Source organism: Eurosta solidaginis, chromosome 4 (genome assembly GCF_040869045.1).
Source record: "Eurosta solidaginis isolate ZX-2024a chromosome 4, ASM4086904v1, whole genome shotgun sequence".
Classification (NCBI taxonomy): Eukaryota; Metazoa; Arthropoda; class Insecta; order Diptera; family Tephritidae; genus Eurosta; species Eurosta solidaginis.
The window spans coordinates 128,528,747-128,556,720 of record NC_090322.1 but is presented as its reverse complement, the minus strand read 5'-3'; the positions used below and the strand labels follow the sequence as shown (position 1 = coordinate 128,556,720).

The following is a 27,974-nucleotide window of genomic DNA, read 5'->3' as shown; positions in this document are numbered from 1 at the left end:
GTGATCGTATAAAACGATACGGGCCCTGTTTATTTGTTTGCTTTACAAATTTAGGCCGACGGCATAGTGAAAGCGGGAAGCGTTTATATAATATTGTAAGGAATTTTGGGAAATTCCAATAGTTATACACCTTCTGCTAACGTTCAAATCTCTGAATTGTCAAATAAATAACTCCAATATTCAGTATTGCAGAATGGTTTTTATTTAGACCACTTTGGGAGTAGTACCATTATAATTCACTTCACAACTTATCGCGTGTTTAAATTAAACTGATTAATGTTTCCTCAGCTTGCGCTGCTTTTATACTATCTATTGCCTCGTTCGCATACGGTCTTCACCTTCTAGAACAGTTGAATCTCCTGCTTGGTTAGTTAGCTATATGCGTGTGTATGTTTGGGTAGCAACTTTTTCTCTTAGCTGATGACTACATATGTGTATGTGAGATATCTCTTCACTTCGAGCTACGGGTTATGTTTGTGGAATGCGTGGCTGCTTGCCGTTTCTGTTGTTGTGACTATTTTCTAACAGCATAGTGATGTCAACATTTGCCACAATATAAAGATAGAAAGTTTTGTACAAGCACTCATTTTTCATTACCAAATACCAGTAAAATGTACTTGCACTTCACAATTAAATTTATTAATTACTAAATACTTGTAATTGATCAATTACTATTAGGAAGTATACTCATTAATGAACACCACTGAATTTCGTCAGTTAAACTCTTTCCTTTTATGCACGATATCTTAAGAAAAAAATTATATAAATATTGTAACTGAAACTATGCAAACCGATCTCAAAAACGTTTTCAAATCAGTTCAAAAATTCAATAAACTTTAGCGAAAGTTTCGAACTTTTTAATTGGTGTTCTTTGTTTCTTTTTTTTAGTATTCAGTCTTGAGCCTGTTAACTAACATTCGCTTGTCTCGTTCCCGAACGTAACCGTGACACTCGGTGGCAAATTTATTTAACAATGCGGCTTGGTGGCAACTCCGTCTGTCATACTTATCTGTCTTTATTTATCTCCTACTTCTTTTTTGTCATGTTTGTATCATGTCGCTATTCATTCTTCGCGAAAATTCGAGGGAAAAGTCCGATAGCCATTTCTAGCTGACATATTCAATAAAATTATATGTAAAATGTATTGTGTTTTATGCCACATAAATTTTACTCTGGCAAAGAAAAAGTTATAGGTCTCTGAAAATTCGCATTGGTTTTGACATTTTTTTTTTGTAAATTTCTCTCGAATTTTCCTTTGATTTACTTAGTTTCAGTTACAAAATTCATAGAGTAAATATCGCAAGTGAAAAAACAAGTAATTTAATCGAAGAAACTTGCTCAAAATTACTTCTGCTATTTTTCTGTTGACTACTGTATCCACAATGTTAATTCTACATACTGTGAATTCAACTTTGAAGCTCTTTGTTATTGGATAGAAATCGTACGGGTGTCAAAAGGGGCAAAAAGCATAAATATCGCAATATTCAACAATGCGAGTTGCTGTATATTTTGTTATTGTTTGCCCATTGTCTGCGTGCTAAGCGCTTGTTGCACAAACAAATTGCCATTTTGCAATTGTCAACTTAATGTTTGCCTCATTCTCCAGCAGCACCTAAGCATTCAACCGATCATCTAATGCCAAAATGTAGCCATTATGAATTTGAGGTGAAAAAGGATGTGGGTGTAGGACACCAATGCACATATACATACACACACATACACGCATACAATAACTTATGCGTGTGCAGCACTAAATTTTCCGAGTCTGTAATGTTTAAGCTGCAGATTTATTTGTCGCGTTCGCATAATTTACCGATTGCCGGCGCATGGAAATAAATGCTGGAGGAAAACGCTTTGTTTAAATCAAGGCGGGGTGCGCGCTGCTCTCTTCCTATGCTGGGGAAAGTAATCTTTCTTTACTTTACTACATGCAGTAGTTTGTTGACTTGGGTTTGGAAAAGTTTTGCCATATGCCAAAATCACTTTATTTACTTACTTGAATGTTTTGATCAACATGTTTGAGCTATTTATGTATGCATGCAGAATAAAATATTTACTTGCTTAAGTTACTTTATGTTTGCTTGTTAGTTGCAACATTTGCTCATGAAACTTTTAAACGTTTGTCTGAAATAAGACCAAGATTATGTGGATAATTCACGCGTGTTTATGACGTTAATAGGTTTTGCTATATAAGAAGTTTTGCATACAACGTTTAAATAAGTACTTTTAAGCAAAAACATAAACATTATTCTAGAATTTCGACATTCAAAAGGAGCTAAGCCGCGTGTGTCTCTGTTTGACTAAATTTTGTGCCAACGCATGCACAGCTGTGGTTGGAGCTAACAAATGAACAAATGTCTGAAACAAAATACAGTTTTACGAAATCGTAACTCTTTCTTGCAACAGAGTAGCCATGACATCTTTCAGAAAGCGAACTTCCTACAGATTGTTTCCGCTGAACATTCTAATAGTCTAGCAAGTCTGAGTGAATCTTTAGTTCCACTTCAAAAGTTGAGATGTCACTAAGTATTTTAAGTCAAGCTGTCAAACAAAGCTTAATTTTCCTACTACATGCAAATTCGAAGGAAATTAGATATGCTGGACTGCAATTTTGTTGTTGGGATATTATCTGTGACACGTCACCTTCCAGAAAGACATCAATGATTATAGCTAGCCGCGGCTGTGTGCAGCTAGTATCCCGAAATTCGATTTTTTTTATTGCAAACTATGTCGCTCGAGATAAAGAGAAGACGAGAGGTGCACATGATCGACCAAGCGGTAAAGGCGTGGGTTCAAGCGCGGGCTGGAAAGTGTCGAAGATTATGTGCAGGTCTTACAACCTTAGACTACCAAAGTTGCTACTATGATTAAAAAGAGAGGACTGTAGACTCATTATGGGTATTCTGACTGGACACTGCCTTCTGTCGTCATATGCCTTTAAATTAGGCTTGGTCAGAGATAGCAGACGTAGGAAGTGCGGGTTGGAGCGGGAAACGATCGAGACGTTTTGTGCTCGTGCCCTGTGCTTGCCACGCTAAGACTCCAGCTATTAGGAGTGATACAGCTGTCAGATCTAAAAGCAGGAAGTGGCTTAAGTCCTAGGAAGCTTCTAGTATTTGTCAAGAGAACGGAGTTATTTTATATCTTAGGTACTGGTTTTTGAGTTTTGTCGTTAAAACAAACTTCTGATAACACTACGGACTCATTCAGTCTATGTGAGGTCCTCATGGGCCGGCCAGTTCAACCTAACATAACCGTGTCGCTCGTTTGCTTAAGGTTAGCCCGCCCAGCATAAACAACCCTCTTTTTTTGTTAGCCCCTTAAGATTAATTGAAAAATTATTGTGAAAAAATATTCAAATCGAAACTCGTTCGTTTGCCCAAGGTTATTCTAGGATGTCCCACCCTTTTATCGTTATCCCACCCTTGGTTCCGATGCGGACCGGTTGTATGGAATGAAAATACCCAGCAGCAAATGAAATTTAAGAGGAAATCAATAACTTAAAGAAAACTTTTAGACCTGATGTTATTGGGCCATTAGAGGCAGTGCGCTGCCATAACGTCCGATAATTTTTTTTTTTTATTTTTGGCGTTGTACAGAAGAACAAGTAAGGAAGTCTAAGTTCGGGTGAAACCGAACATTACATACCCAGCTGTACACTTGAAATGCTGTTGTTATTTGTTTTGTGTGCTTAATAGTGTTACAAGGCTGCGCAATAATATACATATGGTTCCATTCTGAACTAATTTTCGTTTAAAAGAAGCAAAAAGGATACAGAGCCTAACACCAATAATAATAATAACGCAATAATACATATACATATGGTTCTATTCTGACCTAATTTTTCTTCGAGTTATGGCTCCCGAAACATAGAAAATTGCTTAGTCATAAAAGGGGCGGTTCCACGCCCTTTTTTTAAACTTTGAAGTTTTTCCTATTTATTGTCATAAATCCACTTGGGAAATGGAGTACCATTGATATAAAGCTCGTTTTTGCAAAGATATAGCTTATTTTATTCGTCCACGACCCCTTTAAAAATCTGTTATATAAAAGTGGGCGTGGTCCTTAACCGATTTCGTTAATTTTTCTTCAAAGCATTCCTTATAGTAAAGACAACCTCTCTGGCGAATTTTGTTACGATAAGTTTAACGATTTGATTTATGATTAATAATATTTTTAAAATTGATTTTATCACAAGTGGGCGGTTCCACGCCCATTATAAAAATATTTTTTCAAATTTTTATCAAGAGTCTCATTACCAGTCCATACGTCAAATTTCAGCATTCTAGGTGTATTATTTACTAAGTAATCAGGTTTTTTGGGTTTTCCAAAATGTTATATATATAAAAAGTGGGCGTGGTTATCATCCGATTTCGCTCATTTTCAATACCAATCTATTCTGGGTCCAGATAAGCTCGTGTACCAAATTTGGTGAAGATGTCTCCATATTTACACAAGTTATCGTGTTAACGGACAGACGGACGGAGGGACGGACGGACATGGCTCAATCAAATTTTTTTTCGATACTGATGATTTTGATATATGGAAGTCTATATCTATCTCGATTTCTTTATACCTGTACAACCAATCGTTATCCAATCAAAGTTATAATACTCTGTGTACAAGTACAGCTGGGTAAAAATAAGGGGGGCGTGGGCGGTATTTTCAGGGCAAACGAACTACAGTGAACAAACAATCGTTTTGCATTTTTATACCTTTCATGGACATGAAATGGTATATTAACTTTGGTCCGATGTTTGTAACGTTGAGAACTATAGAAGATAGAGTCACCATTAAGTATACCGAATTGATCAGGGCGACGAACTGAGTTGATATAGCTATGTCCGTCTGTCCGTCCGTCCGTCCATATGTCTGTTTGAACGCAAACTAGTCCCTCAAATTTTGAGATATCTCAATGAAATTTGGCACAAGGATGTAGACGTTTGTCGGATCCGGTATATCTCGCATACAACCGATCGTTCAGATAAGACGATTTTGGTCATTCCTGCCGCAATTTAGAAAGTATAAACGTGGAACTCGGTGATATATATTCTAATATATCATAGAAGATATCCTGAAAAAATCACTTTGATCGGAGCAATATATAGTATATATCCCATCGTATACCCATCGTTCAGATAGGGAACCCCCCTTTTGCATTTTTTTATATTTATCTTAAAATCGTTTAGGTATGTACATCTGTTCACTATATATTTCTTACCTTATACAGCGCATTATTTGGAGATTACGAATGGGATAAGATTATTGTTCAGCCCCATTCATGAAAGGTATGAAGTCTTCGGCACAGCCGAAGACAGTCCCGTCCTTATTTGTTTCTTTTTATTTTGGGGGGTTTTCAACTTGAAAGCTTGTTTATGATAATTTTTTTGAAGGGTGGCCTGATGAATAAAGGGGTGGGCTCTCCTGGGCTAGGCCACCCAGCCCACGATTATTCTGCTGCAAAATAGTGGCCTGTTAAGAAAACATCGCATCCCCATGTGGACACATACCTGATTTGTTTGTACCTTTATTATAAATTCTTTTAAACTGAGTGGCCAGAACAATTGCAGCTGCGACCTATCAAAATTGCGTTATAGCAACCAATGAATCGTGCGATATTTCTTGCTGCGCTTGTAGTCGATTTATGAAATACCATCAAAGTGTTTTATCAATCTAATGGTGCGGGCTGCCTTTAGGCTGCGACGTCTTCCCGCTCGGTGATGGCATGGCTGATGGGTGATTCGCGTGTGGAGGCCAGCAGATGTGCTGTAGGTGTAAAGTTTTAAATACTTAGTCCGACTCTAGGTTCCCTCCGCACCTAGCAGGCAATTTGTAACTGCTCATTTAATGCCTCAGCCCCGGCTTACTATGACCCTTGGTCGCTCTTAGTTGCTTGACTACTCCTCTTAACAGCTCCTACGGTGTTTTTATTCGGTGGGGCTCAAGCCTGGATTGTATGAGTGCTGCCTTAGCCTTTTGAAAAAACCAACCCTATAACGATACGTCTCATGACGGCTGCAACCCTGTAAATTATGATATTATTATTCCTGCAATTCTGATATGTACTTTCATGTCCTCTAATTCTGCTATAAATAGCCGACATGGTTGTTGTTAAGACATTCCATATGTGTATAAGCCAGCATACAGTACAGCATAGAAACTGTACAACACTTTCCATGTGCTTCTCATCGCATGGCATTCGTCCTAGTACCTCAATGTATTACGACCCAGTTGTGTCGAATTCATATAAATAAAATAAATAAATGTAAGGCGCGATAACCTCCGAAGAAATTTTAGGCCGAGCTTCTCTTCCAATTTGCGTCGTGCTCCTTTTTAATTTTTCCTACAATTTGGCCGGACGGGACCTAATTGTTTTATGCCGACTCCGAACGGCATCAGCGAGGCAGATGAGTTTTCACTGAGAGCTTTTCATGGCAGAAATACACTCTGAGTGCTTGCCAAACACTGCCGAGGGGCGACCCAGCTTAGAAAAATTTTCTTCTAATTGTAAAACCTTATTTCTAAAATGTTGATGTTGCTTTGTCCGGGGTGTGAACCCAGGGCATTCTGTGTGGTAGGCGGAGCACGCTACCATCACACCACGGTGGCCGGCGTCGGATTCATATACTGCATAAGAATATAACACAGAGAAAATTACTGTTGATTGCTTCGGTTGGTCAACTTTCTCATTGATAGTCCCTCTGGAAGCCGCGCTTAATTGATGGTTTTTGTTGCGCCCATAACTGAGTCTTTGCGGAACGCCTTTTCTGCGTAAGTGAGAGCTGTTATTTATTAGGGTTGAGAGGAAAGATGGCTTCATTGACTGTATCGAAGGCGCAATGGCGGCGATATTGCAGACCACTAGGGCTACGTAGTTTGCGGAATATTTGGTGATGTAGGGCGAGTCGAAAATGCGCAGTGTAATACCGCAGTTGTTCCGCCCCTCTTCCTTCCACAACAACTGATATAAGAGATATCGAACGATATAACTGTACTTGGATTGCAGGCTTTCCTGATTTCAGTAAGGGGCACGGTTTCCTTTACCCTACTTTAGTCAGAAGATTGCTAAACTGTCATAGAATTGAGAATTTTAATTTGCATATCCATAAGAACACATTAGCCACATTCACTTACACTTTCCGTTTTTTATAAAAACTTTTTCAACCCTGAGCTCTTAATCCAATTAAAATTATAATATTATTTGCAGGATTAAGCATTAAGTACCTCATGCAGTTAAATGCATGGTTAGCAAAAGGAAGCACAGGAAACTAACCACAAGAAGAAAAAAAGCTTCTACGCCCAAAAGTATGCAATGAAAAGTCACACCACGTGCAAATTAGACACAGACACACGTTCAGGCACCACTTCTTTAAACTTATTTCCATTAAATGCAAACTTTGCTTTTTCCTTGCAAATCATGATTTAAGCAACGGATTAGCTGACGTAGAGCATGTAAAAAATTATTTCAATTCTTAATTGAATTTATGGACCTGGAAAAAATTCTACAATGCGGACTAAGCGCATTAAGGAATTTATATTTATTAAGCATTATTATTATTATTAGCAGCGTTTTCTCTACCCAAAAATGTAATGTACGCAAAATTTCTGGAAAATGCGAACAGCATTAGGTTTTCCCCCAGTATGCTGGCGTTAATGGGGTAAACGTAATGTCTGTTTGTCCATTAGAGTGGCCCATTTATATTCAGAAATTTTTCGCTATACCATTTTTAGCAGAATCGGATTCTATATACGTTTCTCAGACAAAGTTCTTCTGGAACATGGATGGCTATAAGAAGTTTAGTGCTTCACGTTACATAAGCGCACAATAACCCAAAATAGATCCGCAGCAAATAAACCTCCAAGAGAGAATGACCGCCGTTCGTTTATGTGAATATGTAACCGAATACCATCGAAATAGTAAATCAATACGCACCAACAAAATATGATCATGCTGTTGATCATCTGATAGAGATCTCATATTTAATAGCGGCTGGAACCTTACCTTGACTTCGGAGAGACGCAATGAAACTTGAACTTTTAGGAATGATGGCGGTAAAAAATTTACCACCCTAATACACATACATTCGTTTATTAATTTGAATGAAAGTGTTTTATGGCAGCACTCGAAGCATTTTTTCTTAGTTAGTTAAGTTGACGTAAAATGGGTTTCGGAGGCGAATAAAAATACCAGAAATGCCACGGAAGCTTTTTTGTATACGTAGTATTTTCGTCATGCAGAGATTTATTGTGTAAGTAGGTACGAGAAGACTACCGTGCAGGTTAAATTAGGTCAGGTGACAACCACCCGGACAGGAGTTCATTACTTGGGCAGCATAAAGGTCGGATGTAACCGCCATAGTTCTGAATAAAGAATAAATAAATACACCGCGCTATATATGTACCTCCGAGGAGATTTGGGTCGAGCTTCCTACAAATTAGCGGCATGGGGCTTAAATGTTTTTGCCGAATTCAAACGGCATCTGCAAACAGATAAATTTTCGCTGAAAACTCTCGAATGGCAAATTTCTTCACTAATTAACATAAAATTGCCTAGCCAATGAAGACTTTTGGATTGAAATGCTATTTGACGAAGTGATATGGAAATATCCTAACTTAAAAAATACTAAAGGAACTGGAAATTACGAACTACCCGCTGAGTTCTTCAAACACGGCGATAAAGAGTGAGGAAAATGCACGCCCCTACTCTTTGGAAAATATTATTTGACAAGCGCACGTCTTCAGATTGGAGGCTATGTATGTTTCGCCCCGTTAAAGAAGGTGTTCAGGTTCCAACGAGTTGAGAAGTTAAGGTGCTGTATCGAAATCTCTTTGTTCTGTCTCAAATGGCACTGAAGATGGCAAAACGTCGATACCAATTCATCTCTAAAATGAATTTGACAAGGGATGCGAGAAAATCATTCCAATATACATCATTTATCCGGAGGAGTGACATAAGATCAACGGCCATAAAGTTAATAGACCTTATCAGCAGTTCAAACGGCCACAACATCAATTGAATTGTCACAACGTCATATTTTAAATGGTTAAACTGTCAGCCATTCGGTTTTTTCTATATAGTCATAAAGTGAACTCATATTTTTTTATGTGGCCTTAAGGTCAACTATATTTTTTCGGTCCTCCACGTATTAAAATGTTAGTCACGCCATTTGTTGCAGTGGACATAAGGTCAATTGAAGTTATGGCCACTGACCGCATATCACCCCACCCATTTATCTACCCTGTCGATAAATCATTAACACAAAGTAAATCAGTTCTGTTTTCACTGTGTTCAGGCTTATTGTCGCTCCTGTCGGTCGCAAGCACTCGAAGAAAATGTGCTCCTCATCGTATCCCTCTGCATCGCCACATATGCTAAGAGTTTACAGCGGTCAATCGCCTTAAATGTGTTTGGTCCCAGTTCGAAGATGCACAACTTTCTTTTGCACTATGTTGATTTTTCGATGTTTGTCATCAGACTGCTTAATAAAGAAAGCTGTTTAAATGTTTGCTATTTATTTAACGGGTTACCAGAAGAAGCGATTCGGTTAATTACGAATAACAATCGATTTCCAAGAACAGAAAAGGGCATTCTCAGTGAGATATGCCTTTTTATTTCTGTCGGTTTCTCACAGTGATTGATTTTTACTTTCGTTTAGTATGATTTATTGCCAAAGGTTTTTCTTTAAACTGTTACGGTCAGGGCCGGCTCAAGAGAATTTGTCAATAAAACAAAAAGATATAGCTGAATGCGTTTATAACCATTTCAACTATCGTAGGAGTGCGAGTTCGACTCCCACTCCTGGGAGAAAAGGCTTTGAAGAGATTTACAAGGTATAATCGAAACAGCTGTCGCCTTGTCCGTCCTGATGTCACGTTGTTTAAATTTTTCCCAAATTATTAAATAAATTAAAAAAATATTTCTTTTGCATATTAAATATATTTTTTTTTTTCAACAAAAGAACGAAAATATAACACACAAAAGTATTTTTAATTATCTTAGAATTTACTAAAACTTCATTTTCCGCGCCTTCAACTCAGAGAAAGTTGATATAATTTTACTTAAATCTAATTTTTGCACAATTTCCTGCTCTCTTGACAAGCCTTTCTTGAGTCATGGCCGAACGCAAGCACGTTTTGATTAATTTAAGTTTCGAAACTAAATATAGGGCCCCTAGAAAAAAAATTTTTTTTTTTTGTGCAAAAAGGATTTTTAGTACAAAAGTGTTTATCGAATTTGGTGCCCCTAGAACTTGGTGCCCTAGGCGGTCGCGTACTTACGGAGCGACCAAAATAAGTTTTTGGGCTGGCAAACCTCTCATGTGCTCTGTTAAAAATTACACGTTATATTAACATTGTGTTTTTATTCATTTTAGGACTACTTTGGATTCATTTCGGCAGGGTTCCAAAAAATTGTTATTATAGGATTGTTATTGACTTGTTATCGAAATTTTATCATTTTATTTTCAAAAATATTTCGATTTGCCATCGAAAAGCTATCGAAGACAAACTGAGAACAACTCGATAACTTCAGGACAACAAATCGATAACGTGTCTTATCGATAACAGTTTTCTTGTTTTTAAATAACAAATATCTATACCTCTTCGATAGCACGTCGATAACAATCTGGTAAAAAAATAAATATCAAACCGATAACTCGTCAATAGTCGTCGTTATCGATAACACACCATTAAGACTGCGATAACCATTCGGTATAAAAATTCTGTTTTACATTTACAAACTTTTCAGCGATGCCAAAGGGAAGGAAACGTAATGTTGAGTTGAATGAAAAACAGAACAATAAAAAATGTTCACCATTTTTAACTGTCCCAACCAAGCGTGGTACGTTCCTTTTCAATTACGAAATGCCTCTTAAACTAACTGCTGGGTGTTTATTAACCTGGTTCGATTTGTATGGACGAAAGTTAACCGATATCGCGCCATCGATTTTTATATAGGATTTGGGTTCAGGAAAAAAAGTTCCACTACGCATACCCAAAAAAATAATTTTCGAGCCTGCGAAAAAAAAATGGCGAAAGGGTCAATTTTTCGACCAAACACTCCTCAAAACACAAAAAATATATTTTTTTTTTTCAAAAAACTGTTATCGCCTACGTTTATACAAGAGTTTTTTGAAAAAAAAAATATTTTTTGGGTTTTGGTGAGTGTCTTGGTCGAAAAATTTACTTTTTCGCCATTTTTTTTTTCCTGAGCCCAAATCCTATTGAAAAATCGATGGCGCGATATCTGTTAATAAATCGACCCAGTCTAGTGTTTATTCTTTGTTGCAATCTTACTGCATAACACGATCGCTCAGTCTTTCAACACCCGCACGCTGCCAACAAAAAATTAAGCAATCATCAATATATTTTGTTGTTTGAAGTTCCTCGAAATGATATTTTTGATATGAAGCAGACCTCAAGTCTTTTACTTACGCTGCAGCACCATCACCTCGCTTTTGATAAATGCAAAATCTCGTATGCCAACACTTTTGTATATTTTTATACTCAGTTGAGCAGAGCTCACAGAGTATATTAAGTTTGATTGGATAACGGTTGGTTGTACATATATAAAGGAATCGAGATAGATATAGACTTCCATATATCAAAATAATCAGGATCGAAAAAAAATTTGATTGAGCCATGTCCGTCCGTCCGTTAACACGATAACTTGAGTAAATTTTGAGGTATCTTGATGAAATTTGGCATGTAGGTTCCTGAGCACTCATCTCGATCGCTATTTAAAATGCGATTATTCTTTACAAAAGACAGATAAAGCGACGAAACTTGGTAGATGAGTTGAACTTATGACGCAAAATAGAAAATTAGTAAAATTTTGGACAATGGGCGTGGCACCGCCCACTTTTAAAAGAAGGTAATTTAAAATTTTTGCAAGCTGTAATTTGGCAGTCGTTGAAGATATCATGATGAAATTTGGCAGGAATGTTACTCCTATTACTGTATGTACGCTTAATTAAAATTAGCAAAATCGGAGAAGGACCACGCCCACTTTTAAAAAAAAATTTTTTAAAGTAAAATTTTAACAAAAAATTTAATATCTTTACAGTATATAAATAATGTCAACATTCAACTCCAGTAATGATATGGTGCAACAAAATACAAAAATTAAAGAAAATTTCAAAGTGGGCGTGGTTCCGCCCTTTTTCATTTAATTTGTCTAGGATACTTTTAACGCCATAAGTCGAACAAAAATTAACCAATTCTTTTGAAATTTGGTAGGGGCATAGATTTTATGACGCTAACTGTTTTCTGTGAAAATGGGCGAAAACGGTTGATGCCACGCCCAGTTTTTATACACAGTCGTCGGTCTGTCCTTCCGCATGGCCGTTAACACGATAACTTGAGCAAAAATCGACATATCTTTAATGAACTTAGTTCACGTGCTTACGTGAACTCACTTTATCTTGGTATGAAAAATGAACGAAATCCGACTATGACCACGCCCACTTTTTCGATATCGAAAATTACGAAAAATGGAAAAATGCCATAATTTTATACCAAATACGAAAAAAGGGATGAAACATGGTAAGGTAATTGGATTGTTTTATTGACGCGAAATATAACTTTAGAAAAAACTTTATAAAATGGTTGTGACACCTACCATATTAAGTAGAAGAAAATGAAAAAGTTCTGCAGGGCGAAATAAAAAACCCTTAAAATCTTGGCAGGTATTACATATATAAATAAATTAGCGGTATCCAACAGATGATGTTCTGGGTCACCCTGGTCCACATTTTGGTCGATATCTGGAAAACGCCTTCACATATACAACTACCACCACTCCCTTTTAAAACTCTCATTAATACCTTTAATTTGATACCCATATCGTACAAACTCATTCTAGAGTCACCCCTGGTTCACCTTTATGGCGATATCTCGAAAAGGCGACCACCTATAGAACTAAGCCCCACGCCCTTTTAAAATACTCATTAACACCTTTCATTTGATACCCATATCGTACAAACATATTCTAAAGTCACCCCTGGTCCACCTTTACGGCGATATCTCGAAAAGGCGTCCACCTATAGAACGAAGGCCCACTCCCTTTTAAAAATACTCATTAACACCTTTCATTTCATACCCATATCGTACAAACGAATTCTAGAGTCACCCCTGGTCCACCTTTATTGCGATACCTCGAAAAGGCGTCCACCTATAGAACTAAGGCCCACTCCCTTTTAAAATACTCATTAACTCCTTCGTTTGATACCCATATTGCACAAACGAATTCTAGAGTCACCCCTGGCCCACCTTTATGGCGATATCTCGAAACGGCGTCCACCTATGGAACTAAGGATTACTCCCTTTTAAAATACTCATTAACACCTTTCTTTTGATACCCATATTGTACAAACAAATTCTAGGGTCACCCCTGCTCCACCTTTATGGCGATATCTCGAAACGGCGTCCACCTATGGAACTAAGGATTACTCCCTTTTAAAATACTTATTAACACCTTTCTTTTGATACCCATATAGTGCAAACAAACTCTAGGGTCACCCCTGGTCCACCTTTATGCCGATATCTCGAAAATGCGACCACCTATACAACAACCACCACTCCCTTTTAAAACCCTCATTAATACCTTTAATTTGATACCCATATCGTACAAATACATTCTAGAGTCACCCCTGGTCCACCTTCATGGCGATATTTCGAAACGGCGTCCACCTATAGAACTAAGGCCCACTCCCTTTTAAAATACTCATTAACACCTTTCGTTTGATGCCCATATTGTACAAACAAATTCTAGGGTCACCCGTGGCCCACCTTTATGGCGATATCTCGAAACGGCGTCCACCTATGGAACTAAGGATTACTCCCTTTTAAATTATTCATTAACACCTTTCTTTTGATACCCATATTGTACAAACAAATTCTAGGGTCACCCCTGGTCCACCTTTATGGCGATATCTCGAAACGGCGTCCACCTATGGAACTAAGGATTACTCCCTTTTAAAATACTCATTAACACCTTTCATTTGATACCCATATCGCACAAACGCATTCTAGAGTCACCCCTGGTCCACCTTTATGGCGATATCTCAAAAAGGCGACCACCTATACAACAACCACCACTCCCTTTTAAAACCCTCATTAATACCTTTAATTTGATACCCATATCGTACAAACACATTCTAGAGTCACCCCTGGTCCACCTTTATGGCGATATTTCGAAACGGCATTCACCTATAGAACTAAGGCCCACTCCCTTTTAAAATACTCATTAACACCTTTCTTTTGATACCCATATTGTACAAACAAATTCTAGGGTCACCCCTGGTCCACCTTTGTGGCGATATCTCGAAACGGCGTCCACCTATGGAACTAAGGATTACTCCCTTTTAAAATACTCACTAACACCTTTCATTTGATACCCATATCGTACAAACGCATTCTAGAGTCAACCCTGATCCACCTTTATGGCTATATCCCTAAATGGCGTCCACCTATAGAACTATGGCCCACTCCCTCATAAAATACTCTTTAATGCCTTTCATTTGATACACATGTCATACAAACACATTCCAGGGTTTCCCTCGGTTCATTTTCCTACATGGTTATTTTCCCTTATGTTGTCACCATAGCTCTCAACTGAGTATGTAATGTTCGGTTACACCCGAACGTAACCTTCCTTACTTGTTTGTTTTGCTTTTACTTCGCATCTCCACTTGAACAGTTCAACAGTTAAGTAGCCAAACGGTAGATTGGCTTCACTCTCGTTTTTTCACTTTAATGGTTGGGCTTATCATTATCGATCAGTACGGTTCACTGCCGTTTGATATCGATGCATTTAAATTGCTTACCACAGATATTGTGGCGTTCTTTCTTGCAAGCGCTTCATAGCTAATTACAATTGATTGCGTCTTGTAAAAAACGGATGAAATATAAAAAAAAATATCATAAAATCCTACTTACCGTTATTTTAATGAACTAACCCAAAAACTCAAGAACCTAATTTCACTTATACATACATGTATACATTCCATATACATATGTAACTGCGTATGAGAGCATGCCCTGCAGGGAAAATAAATATCAGGTAGCCAATGTATTAGACTACAATATATTAGCTGTGTTTGTTTTTACATCTATAGACGTTACGCTTAAACTTTTTAATGGACTGCTAAGCGTCAAACTTTAAATACACCTCTGAAATTGCTGCGCATAAAATTTGTCGTACTAAATTTCAATACGCATTATACTCAGATGTAACTGAAATATGTGTCTATGTTTCACCTCAACAACACTAATTCTATGTTTCACCTCTAAAAATGGTGTGTATCCACTATTCATCGCAACCGATTCAGCTATATGTTATACATTATGGCCAACAGAGGTTTGTGTTTCCGATTTTAGGTACACCCTGTTCTGTAGCTAGTTATTTAACCACTGCCGCTAGATGGGTCTCCTAATCATTATCTAAGCGCTTTTTATGCGCAAACGTACACGTATACGCTTGTAAAAAAAACTCGGCTATTATAGTAAAAAAACGATTTGTCGTGAAGGCAATTTCAACCTCCCGGGAAGTAAGCGACCACATCTGGTTTAAAGCAGGTTCGGTTTTTGTGTCGTTGCTATGGTATGGAGGAATCTAGAATGTAATCGTAGTTGTAGTGTCCGTAAGTAAATCGCTACTCTGTAGCTTAATGGAGAAGCAATGTGCTTGGTATTAGTTGATATTAGTGGAATAAGAGAGCAAATTAAGGTTAGGCAAGCCATGTTATAAAATTGTTAACGAAGTGTAAGCGGTTTGTTATCAATGAGTTATCGGTTTGTTATAGACGGGTTATGGGTGTGTTATCCTTTTCTTATCGACGAGCAGATAGTGCTTATTATAAGAGTGTTATCCACGAATTATAAATGAGTTATCGATTTGTGATCGAAGAGTTATAAATCTGCTATTGATAATCAAAGTTATCAACGAGTCAACGATTTTATGGAAAATTTATCGAATTTCAAAAAAGTATCAATTCGTTATAGAAAAGTGATCGAAAACTTATCGATTTAATATCGAAAATTTATATAAAAAAAAAATAAATAAATGTAAGGCGCGATAACCTCCGAAGAGATCTAAGGCCGAGCTTCTCTTCCAATTTGCGTTGTGCTCCTCTTGATTTTCCCTACAAATTGGCCGGACGGGACCTACATGTTTTATGCCGACTCCGAACAGCATCTGCAAGGCAGATGAGTTTTCACTGAGAGCTTTTCATGGCAGAAATACACCCGGAGTGCTTGTCAAACACTGCCGAGGGGCAACCCAGCTTAGAAAAATTTTCTTCTAATTGAAAAACCTTATTTCTAAAATTTTGATGTTGCTTTGCCCGGGGTGCGAACCCACGGTGGTGGTGTATATATATATACACTGTCACCAAGTTTTCAGTTTGTTGTCGAAAAGTGGTCGAAAATTTATTGAAAATTTATCGATTTGTTATAAAAAATTTATTGATTTGATATTGAACGGCAGACAAGCATTGCGATGGAATCCACAAGGAAGCCGACGACCTGGTGCACCTGCGAAAACTTGGCGCAGAACTGTGGATAAAGAACTCGAAGACGCAGGATATACGTGGAATGACATCACAAGAACTGCACCTAACAGAATAAGATTTAAGTCGGTGGTCGAGGCCCTATGCTCCAATAGGAGTTGAGGAGGATGATGATGATGATGATGATTGAACGGCTTTCGGTTTCGCTTCGGAGTGTTAACTATTTGTCATCGGCCTGTTGTTTCAGACACCGATAGATGTTGTTGTTGTTGTTGTTGTAGCAGTGCTTCGCCCCACCTAACAGACGCGACCGATCACAAACTGTCATCAATATCCTCTAACGGGAGTTAAAGGAAACTTGCTGCTTCAACAGGGGTGGACCATAGGGCAAGGGGTGTTAGAGGCGTTGGTTCCACATTACAATTAAAGAGATGGTTGGTGTCATGTGGGGACACATTGCAAGCGGGGCATACATTTTGTATGTCGGGGTTGATTCTGGATAGGTAAGAGTTTAACCTGTTACAGTATCCAGAATGAAGTTGAGCCAGAGTGACACGCGTTTCCCTGGGGAGTATGCGTTCCTCTTCCGCAAGTTTTGGATACTTTACTTTGAGTACTGGATTCACCGGGCAATTCCCGGCATAAAGGTCCGACGCCTGCTTGTGGGGTTCACCAAGGACCTGCTTGTGTTTTTTCGCTTCATACGGCTGGGTTCTCAGGTGCCGTATTTCCTCAATATGCTTACGGAGATGACTCCTTAAGCCCCTAGGCGGTGCTGGCTCGTCAATCAGATGTCTGTTGGGATGCCCAGGTTTCTGGGTATTCAACAGGAACTGTTTGGTCAGCATCTCGTTTCTTTCCCTGATGGGGAGTATAGATCTTCAATTTATTTAATAATTTGGGAAACATTTCAACAACGTGACATCAGGGCGGACAAGGCGACAGCTGTTTCGATTATACCTTGTAAATCTCTTCAAAGCCTTTTCTCCCGGGAGTGGGATTTGAACCTGCACTCCTACGATGGTTGAAGTGTTACAAATGCATTCAGCCACGTCATGCCTTAGCTGTTGTAAACCTTATCCCAATTGCCCTCTTTGCATATTTTCTTTATTCATAGTCCATAATTCGTATGGCATCATACGGTAAAGTTATGCGTTGGTAAGGCGGTTTTTCAAAGAAACTTGGCATGACGTGGCTGAATGTTTGTAACAATTCAACCATCGTAGGAGTGTGGGTTCAAATCCCACTCCCGGGAGAAGAGGCTTTGAAGAGATTTACAAGGTATAATCGAAACAGCTGTTGCCTTGTCCGTCGTGATGTCACGTTGTTTAAATTTTTCCCAAATTATTAAATAAATTATTGATTAAAAATTGCTTCAAATAAATGTTTTCATACATTTAAAGCAATAAGGGTAATCCCCGCTTAAAAAAACTCATACAAATAGACAACATTGGTTAATTCGTTGTAGTTCTATAAATAGAACACAAACAACACCAAGTTTCTTTGAAAACCGCCTTACCAACGCATAACTTTACCATATGATGCCATACGAAGTATGGACTATGAATAAAGAAAATATGCCAAGAAGGCAATTGGCATGACGTGGCTGAATGCGTTTGTAACACTTCAACCATCGTAGGAGTGCGGGTTCAAATCCCACTCCCGGGAGAAAAGGCTTTGAAGAGATTTACAAGGTATAGTCGAAACAGCTGTCACCTTGTCCGTCCTGATGTCACGTTGTTTAAATTTTTCCCAAATTATTAAATAAATTAAAAATTGCTTCAAATAAATGTTTTCATATATTTAAAGTAATAAGGGTAATCCCCGCTTAAAAAAACTCATACAGATAGATCTTTAATACAAAATTGGATACAGACAAATCTGGAACCGGTACGAAAAGCCGATAAAAATCAATAAGAAGTCGATAGCAGACTGATTGATCGACGATAATATCTCTATTTCGATAAATAACCGATAATAAAACAATAAGTTGTCGATATCGGTTGTTACTGATTAGAAGCCGCTGAAATTCTTCCCATAAAGCCCTAAATTTTATGTTTCCGATATTGTTACCTCTGTTGTGGTTTAACTTCAATCCCTATACCTAAAACTGTACCTGTTACAGTTAGAACATCACGACTACTTAATACTCACGCCTTATTTTACGGTAACATTATCGCTTACTTTGAAACATTAATGTCAACGCTTAGAGTCTAGCTTTGACCGAGACACTATTTTCGTGCAAGTCGTGGAAAGTCAGGATCTTAGTGTGGCTCAACTGCTATAGTGAGGCTAAAAAACTAGATCTTTAGTAAACCTTCGAATTCTAAACAGCGATCAAGCCCACTTATTCATAGCTCAAGCATTTTCCTATAGGGTGCTTTCACTTACCATGCCTGTATGTGCTTACTCTTGAATTTATATATGTTTCCATTACGTCAGCTCGCATTATAATTTTACCACGTTTTTAAAAACTCTTTTCTTTTATTTTCATTACAGCTTGCGAATGCCATCCTATCGGCTCTTCAGGCAAAACATGCAACAACACCTCTGGCCAATGTCCCTGCAAGGATGGTGTGACTGGTCTCACCTGTAATCGATGTGCGCGTGGTTATCAACAAAGTCGTTCACACATTGCGCCATGCATCAGTAAGTCGATATATAAGCTTAAGAGAAATGTTTGTATCAAGGCTGACGATAGCGTGGGAGCGAGAACGGATTAAAAGCTACCCTTTAATAAAAGGCTATATGGCGCTTAACAAAAGACGATTTTGGCCGTTTTGTAACGAGTCACGCCAGCTATCCCTGTTTCGCGGGCTATCAAGTCTTCCAGCGGCCGCTCCCCACTCAGTTGAGGTCTTCCATCAGGACTGGTATGATGAGAGACTTATAAAGCGTGACTTTTGTCCATCGAGAGGAATTTACTTTTAATTTGTACAATTAGTCTAAAATTATATATTGGCAGGAAATATTCTCTTCTTATTGTATCCATAAAGAGGCTCCCGAAGGTTTTGGGAAGTTATATCGATGTGTATGGTTCTTTGCCGGATATTGATCCGACAGGGTCCAGAAATAGCGCCGTTAAAGTGCTAGTCCGACCATCTCGGAAGCAATTTAATGTGACCATGTTGAACCTCCTAGGTCATCCAACGTCCTGCTTCCGTGAGGTCGTTAGGTGGGAGAAGCTATAAATTGCGCTGCCAAACCTCCCCCTCCCCTATTGGATAAATATGTGAGGTCCAGGATCCACATGGTTCCCTATCATATAAGCCAGGTATTCCTAATATATCTATTTTGAAAACCAGTAACTTGTTAATCCTTGAAACCTGAGCTGATTTACAAAGCATAAATTGACTTAGTCCGTTCACTGTATTTACCTCCCTTATATTAACTTATTTCTTTTCTTATTTCATTTATTAAATCATAACAGAAATTCCCGCACGGAAAGCGAATATGTTGGATACACAGAACACGGCACCAGAACCGGATCCACATGATGCTAATGCACCTTATCGCACTGAAGGCGGGAGGGGTAAGTAAGTGTTCGCTTTTTATCACTTTTTTGTTGGTGTTGTTTTAGTTTTGTAAACTTGGTTTAACGTATTTGTAATTATATAATCTAAGTAACCACAGGACGAGCCTTTATTAACTACTAAATAACCGAATACAAATTAGCTAGCTCCATAGTTTGTATAGCAGCTCATTTAGAATAGCACTGTAACACAGTAGGTTTGCAATAGAATAGTCTTGCGTTTTCAAAAGGATACGCGCACAGATAATTTTTGCTGAACAAACGTAAAGCCAAGTCCAAGTTCTTTTATTTTTACACTTCTATTTTAAGAGAATCTTTGGCATACACGTGAAAACCCCTGTAGAGTTGAACCTGTAGTGCCAGAGATGATAGAAGCCTTTTTAAAATTTGTATTATTTCATGCTAACTCCTTGAAATACCGCTATTTTTACTCGCCTGCCTGGGTCAATGTATAGAATATTCAGACAGGCTGTACGTAATCTGAAGAAAACTCGTTTCGGGACAGAGACGCAGAGTTTGTGTGTTTGCATTATGTTAAACGATGGCAACATATCGTTTGACAATTTCTTTCGCTTTCTTTTTGACATAAAGTAAGAAGCTTGAAGGCCAAACGCAAGTTATAGAGAATACCATTGTTAGATCAGACCGCTAAAAGGCGATTCAATCGCCTGAGCTATCATCCGTAATACAGAGAGATTGCCTAAGATAATTTTTTATAAGCCTAAGGAAAGGTGGGCCATGGAGTGTAGGGACTCTCAACATGCAGGTCGTATCGTTTCGGCTATGGGATGAGTCACTCCGGGAAAGTAAGTATGTAGTATGTTATGCTATCCAGATATACCCCACAAACATCGAAAAATTATTTCTTCAGCATTCCAAGAATATAAAGTTCTCACCATCATTCTCCAATCATTATCAAACTTTCAGAAATTTAAAAAAATGTATAATTCTCGAGTTATCTGCAACATCGCGGTGAAGACGGATATGGTCTTGTTTACAAAGAGGTACAAAGTCCATAACTGGACCAGGCCTAAGTATGGAGTGGTTACCCTACAGGAGGAACCTTGCAGAAAATACCTAGGAATCATCCTAGACAGTAAGCCGTCATGGAAGCTAAACGTGGAGGAGAGGCGAACAGACTATGTGATTCCCCATCTGCGCTATGGGGGATATCTTAAAGCAACAATAGAGGTAGATGGTTGGCATAATCAACGTATCAATTAGCTCAAAATACTCTTTATACTATCAGAACGTTGGTGGCATGCGCACCAAAGCGGGCCAAACTCGTCGCGATACATCATTGCATGAATATGACTTCGTGGCTATTACTGAAACTTGGCTAAACTGTGCCATATCTTCAAGCGAATACTTCGATGATCACTATAATGTGTACCGAAAGGATCGGGATGTTCTAGCTACTGGGCACGAGAAGGGTGGTGGTGTTTTACTGGCTGTAAGAGCACATTTGTGCAGTAACGCAATCAGTCTTGATTTATCCGATGGGTTGTTAGATCAAATCTGTGTTAGAGTTAAATTTACTAGCAACAAATCATTAATACTTTTAGTTTCTTATATTCCTCCTGGTAGTGATATAGAAATGTATGTAAAACATTTAGAAAATGTGATTGCAATCTCAAATTCTCTAAAGTCTGGTGATGAAATTATTTTCTTAGGCGACTTTAATCTACCCAATATCTCTTGGGAAAATCATAATAAAACTTTAATACCGCATAATCTCAGCTCCAGCATCGAAATCTATGTCGTAAGCACTTTGCTCTCTCATGGTTTCCTGCAACGTAACGGAGTTCAGAATGACAATAATAAAATCCTAGATCTAATATTTGTTACTAATAATTTAAAAGTATCATGCCATGAATGTCTATCTCCAATTTTGAATAATAGTTTTCATCATAAGGCTATTTTTCTTAGTATTATGTTTTATAGTTTCGATACCGTAAAAGATGAACCACTAGCTCGGCGTGATTACATGAGTGCCGATTATGAGTCTATAAATAATTTTTTGCACTCTTCCAATTGGGAGTTTCTGAAAAATTCCGGCTGTCCCAATACTTCTTACGAGATATTGTGTTCCATTTTTTCTGAAGCCATCTCTAATTTTGTTCCCCTAAAAAGATGCGCAGCTAAAAACAAGCCACCTTGGTTCAATCTAAGACTCTCTAACTTGAGAAATAAAAAGAATAAGGCTTTTAAGAAGTTCAAGAATAATAGTTCTGAAATCAATCGTCTTAACTTCATTCATTTAAGAAAGGAGTATGATCATCTTCATAACTTCTTATTTAGGCACTATATGTATACCGTTGAAACGAATTTAAAGTCCAATCCGAGAGGATTTTGGAAATTTATAGATTCCAGGAGGAAAACAAATGGATTCCCAACGAACTTGGAATATGATGGCGCTATCTCTGATAATACTGTCGAGTCCTACGACTTGTTTGCAAAGTTTTTTCAGAAAGTTTATGAGAATCATAGCATTCCTATATCGCCTACATTTCATTCCATACCTTTACCTTTTATAACCTCCTTTTCAATCGCCGAAGAGGATGTACTATCCGCTATTTCATCGCTAAAGTCCAGCTCCAAACATGACTCCGAGGGATTTGCGCCTGTATTTTATTTATTTATTTATTTATTTATTTATTTATTATTGTCTACCGAATAGTTCTAACAGACTCATTAATTAAAAAGTATAAAGAGACTAGTCTTAAATCTACTTATCTCTAAACTGAAATTCAAATTTTTAGCATACGAATTGCATATTCGAACGCATCTTGTGAGTGGCTCATTGAAACCATAGTTGGTTGCGTGAAAAGTTACATCGAATAAACGAGTTGTCCTTAAATTAAGACTTGATGAGTGAACATGTATTAAATTAGAAATGAGTTCACAGTTGATTCTAGAATTCATCACATTATACACAAAAATAATAGAAAAATAAGACCTTCTCTCTTCCAAACTTTGTAGACCTAGCAACTTGCGTCTGCCAATATAGTTTGGAAGCCCATCAGGCCACGACAGAGGACGCAAAGCCATTCTAGTGAACACCCTTTGCACCTTTTCAATTATAGAAGTAAGATTTTGATAGTAAGGGTTCCAAATTATACAGCAATAGTCTAATTGACTACGCACTAAAGATATGTACAGCGCTTTGAGAGTAAGTGGGTCAACAAAATCCACAGTGTTTCTGCGTATAAAACCAATCATAGAAAAAGACTTCGACACCACATGGTCTACATGGTTGGAAAAGGTCAACCTAGAGTCGAAAATAACCCCTAGATCCTTAATAGTATCTTTACGGCACAATTTTTGTCCATTTAGTACATAGTCGCAAGTCACTGTCTTAGACTTTTTAGCAAACGTGATGACGCAACATTTACTAACATTTAGATGGAGATGATTTAATATACACCAATTAGAAAGATTATTTAGATCAGACTGAAGACTAGAACAGTCAATTGTATTTTGAATTTTTAGGAATAATTTAACATCATCCGCAAACATAAGACAATCCGCAGTTGAAAATTGATCAGGAAGGTCATTAATAAATAGTAAAAAGAGGAGAGGCCCAAGATGTCTACCTTGGGGGATACCTGACCAAGCATGTATGTAAGTTTGAGATCTAGCGGATTCCATTTGGACGAAAAGTTTTCGTCCCATAAGAAAACTTGAGAAAAAATCTAGAAGATTTCCGTTAATGCCGAATGCTTTGAGTTTTTCCAAGAGAATGGAGTGGTCTACCTTGTCGAATGCCTTAGAAAAGTCAGTGTAAACTACATCTAACTGTGCTTGACTCTCGAAGGCGTTAACTATTTTGTTTGTAATTAAGACCAGATTTGAGCAAGTTGATCTCGAGGGGACAAATCCGTGTTGATGTATAGAGATATATGATTGAACGTGATCGTACAGTTTAGCTTTGACCACGTGATCGAAGATTTTTGCAAAATTACTTTGTTTCACAATGGGTCTATAGTTAGATACGTCATTTCGGTTACCCGATTTGTAGACTGGCAATATTGTGCAAAGCTTCCAAGAGTCTAAAAAGATACCTTTACTTAAGCACTTATTGAATAATTTAGCGATGGGAGTAGATATGATTGAGTTAAGTAGCCTGAAAAATATTGGAGGAAACCCCTCGTGATCAGCTTTTGAGCTGTTTTTTAGAATAGATATTGCGTTCGCAACATCCTGTGGTGAGACGCTAAAGCCATCAACTTGATCCAATGTCAAGGCATTTGGCGTTGCATAGTCACTAGGTGCATGAACTTCATACACTTTTTGAAAAAAATTTGCGAAGAGATTACAAGAATCAGCTATGTTGTCGGATACAGTACCATCGTAGGACAGGGTAGTTGGAAACCCACAACTTTTTCGTTTCGTGTTGATGTATTGCCAAAAACTTTTAGGATTTTGTCTCAAGTTGGATTCAATTCTAAACATATGTTGCTTGTAGAAAAAATTATTCAAACAATCAAAGTCCTTTCTTAGACGGATGAAGACTGAATGGTCGGTTCAAGCGTTGCTGCTATACTTTAGCTAATCCCATATCCCAGCTTTTCCAGCATTGTATCAATAAGGGTACTTTCCTCGACCAGTGGAAGTTATGTCACATTGTTCCGGTCTTTAAGTCTGGTGATCGTAATGATGTTTGTAATTATAGGCCTATCGTTATACAGGGGACACTGGCCAAATTGTTCGACTACATAATCCAATCAAAGTTATTTGACCATGTTCGGGATTTTATCTCTAAAGATCAACACGGCTTCTTTCCTGGAAGATCAACCTGTTCGAACTTGACCCTATTATCGAATAGTATAGTGGGTGCGTTCGGAAAGCAGGCACAACTTGATGTGATTTGCACAGACTTCTCCAAAGCCTTCGATAAGGTATGTCATACCATACTTTTGCAGAAGTTACGAAGTTACGGAGTTAGTGGCATTCTCATTAATTTCTTCGCTAGTTTTCTGTCAAACAGGAAACTATTTATTAAGTTAGGGAATACAACCTCAAGACTATTTATCGACGCGTGGTCAGGTATACCTCAGGGTACTCACTGCGGACCACTGCTATTTCTTTTATTTATTAACGACCTACCGAATTGCTTTAAATTCGCTAAGTGCCTAATGTTCGCGGATGACGTCAAACTTTTTTGTACCGTTCGTGATGCAAGTGATAGCCATAAGTTACAAGTCGATCTCAATTCACTGAATCAGTGGTGCACTTTGAATTGTCTCAAACTGAACATTAATAAATGCTGTGTTGTCACCTTCTGTAGGAAGTCTAACAACATAATATTTAGTTACAATATAGACAATTGTGCTCTAGCTAGAAGTACCAAAATGAAAGATTTGGGTGTTATTTTCGACTCAAAGCTAACATTTTCTCAACACATTGACTTAATAGTATCAAAAGCTTTTTCTATGATAGGGTTCATAAGAAGAAATTCAATGGATTTCAGAGATCCTTGCACTTTAAAAGCTCTTTACATATCTCTTGTTCGAAGCAGACTAGAGTATTGTTCTCTAATATGGTGCCCATACTATGAAACCCACTCAAACAAAATCGAAAGAGTTCAAAAAGTTTTCACGAAATTTGCTCTAAGAAAGTTACCGTGGCAAGGTAATCTTCCTTCTTATATTGGTAGACGGAAACTAATGGGCTTGAAGTCCCTATATGATAGGAGAATATACTTCTCAATACTTTTTATTTATAATGTCATTAATAATAACATACACTGTGACGACTTATCTAATTTGGTCAATTTATATGACCCGCCTCGTAACTTAAGAAATAATCGCTTATTGGTAGACACATTCCACTCTACTAATTACGCCATGAACGAGCCGATTGCTAGGAGCGTTAGATTATGCAATACCTATGCAAGCGTTATTGAGTTTAATGATAGTATAAGTATATTTAAATTAAAATTATACACTATTTTTAATTGATTAACTGCGTATTATATCTAGTCTGTAAGAATTAAATTCTGTAGACTGAACTTAAATAAATAAATAAATAAATAAGGGTGCTCAAATGGCGGACGAGGCGACACATGTGTACACAGAAAGTAGTGGAAAGAATAGGGTCTGCGGTATACGGTGCTGATCCGGAAATAAATGGATCCTATAAGCTGCCAGATCACAGTAGCGTTTTCCAAGTGGAAGTTTTAGCCAAAGCAGTAGAAATACTGGAAGATAATAGCCTAAACTGCATCCGTGTTAATTTTTATATTGATAGCCAAGCAGCAATTAAGGCAATACTCTCGCATAGCACAGCATATAAATGCGTGTTATAGTGTAAGCAGTCTCTGGAAAGAATCGGGACAGGGAGAAGCATACATCTATTTAGGTCCCAGGGCATACGGGAATAGATGGGAATGCAATAGCAGATGAACTGGCTAAAAAGGCCACATTCCTTGAAGCTTGCTCCGTAGATGTCCCAGAGGGAGAGATTAAGAGAAGGCGAGACGTGCAAATGATCGACCAAGCGGAAAAGGCGTGGGTTCAAGCGCGGGTCTGTAAAGTGTCGAAGATTATGTGTAGGCCTTACAAAATTAGACTAACAAAGTTGTTTCTATCACTAGAACTGACACTGCCTTCTAGCGTCACATGCCTTTAAGTTACGCTTGGTCAGTGATAGCAGATGTAGGAAATGCTGGTTGGAGGAGGAAACGACCGAGCACGTCTTGTGCTCGTGCCCTGCGCTTACCAGGCTAAGACTTCAGCCATTAGGAGTGATACAGCTGTCAGATCTATAACCAGCAAGTGGCTTAAGTCCTAGGAAGATTCTAGTATTTGCCGAAGGGATGGAGTTATTTTATAACATATGTCCTGGTTTCTGATAGGGGTTTTCAGTGGGGTCGTTAAAATAAACTTTAAACTTCTGGTAACACTGCGGACTCATTCAGTCTACGTGAGGTCCTAATGAATCGGTCAGTTCAACTTAACCTAACCTATATCACTTGGATTTATGTCGAAGCATTTTAAGCGTCTTCTCCTGTAAATTTTTGTTTGTTGGTTACAATAAAATTGCTCTTAGGGCTCGACATGTTTTATTATATTTTCATGAAAATACTACTGTACTGGAATCTTACATTTGAGATCGATAGTAAAATCAAACTTTAGTACCCGTTGAGAACTTTCCTTTTTTGAACTTGAGAAACATGGCCCGTATTACGTTTTACGATCAGTGACTATCACTCAAAACTATGCAGCCGTTAAACTATTTCTAAAAATTATTATAAGCTATGGATCCAACGAGTAATATTTGTCGCTAGTTCACATATGTCATTTAACCGATCCACCATTTCAGATCCACCATTTCAGATCCACCATTTCACGCATCATAAAACGTAATACGAGCCCAGTATATTTTGCCTAATAAAAGAACACTATGAGTCTCAAGTTGAGCCACTATTGATAAACAAAGCTGGAGGTTTGAGAATTATGCAAGTTATCAACTTAAGCTCGAATGTGATTCACAAAAAAAAAAAATTCTTTTGTCAGTATGTATCGGTGTACCGATGATTAAATCGTATGTTTTATGCATAGGCAGTTCACATGGCTCGGCCCATAGTTTCACGCCCTTACATACCTGGGGGCTTATTTTCTTAAGAAAGTGGCAGCTCAATTGACACTTCTTGTTAAGCATATGATCATAAGGGAACATCCACTGGCAATTCTGAGAGCAGTGTTAGATTAGTGATTCCAGTTATTTTATGAAGTACCTTCTCTAATCTCTCTGTGCGGTGTGTCATGGTTCACTTATTAAGTTGCTCTCCGCCTTAAAACGACCCAACTATCACAAATGTATCTACTTTTTCAATTTTTTAAGGTTTAGGCATAGTCCTTTTAAAATTTTATTTTATTCAATTAAGTTTAATTTGCTCTTCTATTATTTCTACAACAAGCATGTAGGTA

General features: G+C 37.9%; 1 protein-coding gene across 3 annotated transcripts in view; it reads left to right on the top strand.

Moving 5' to 3' along the window:
* Nucleotides 1–27,974, top strand: part of NetA (Netrin-A) — a 425,004-nt gene that overhangs the window by 372,059 nt on the left and 24,971 nt on the right. For 2 of the 3 annotated variants that reach the window (XM_067779054.1, XM_067779056.1), the window contains exons 3-4: nt 19,008–19,157; nt 19,939–20,044. In XM_067779054.1, the coding sequence (XP_067635155.1) occupies nt 19,008–19,157; nt 19,939–20,044 (256 nt within the window). The remainder of the gene's footprint in view (nt 1–19,007; nt 19,158–19,938; nt 20,045–27,974) is intronic. The other variant, XM_067779055.1, reaches the window with a different exon arrangement.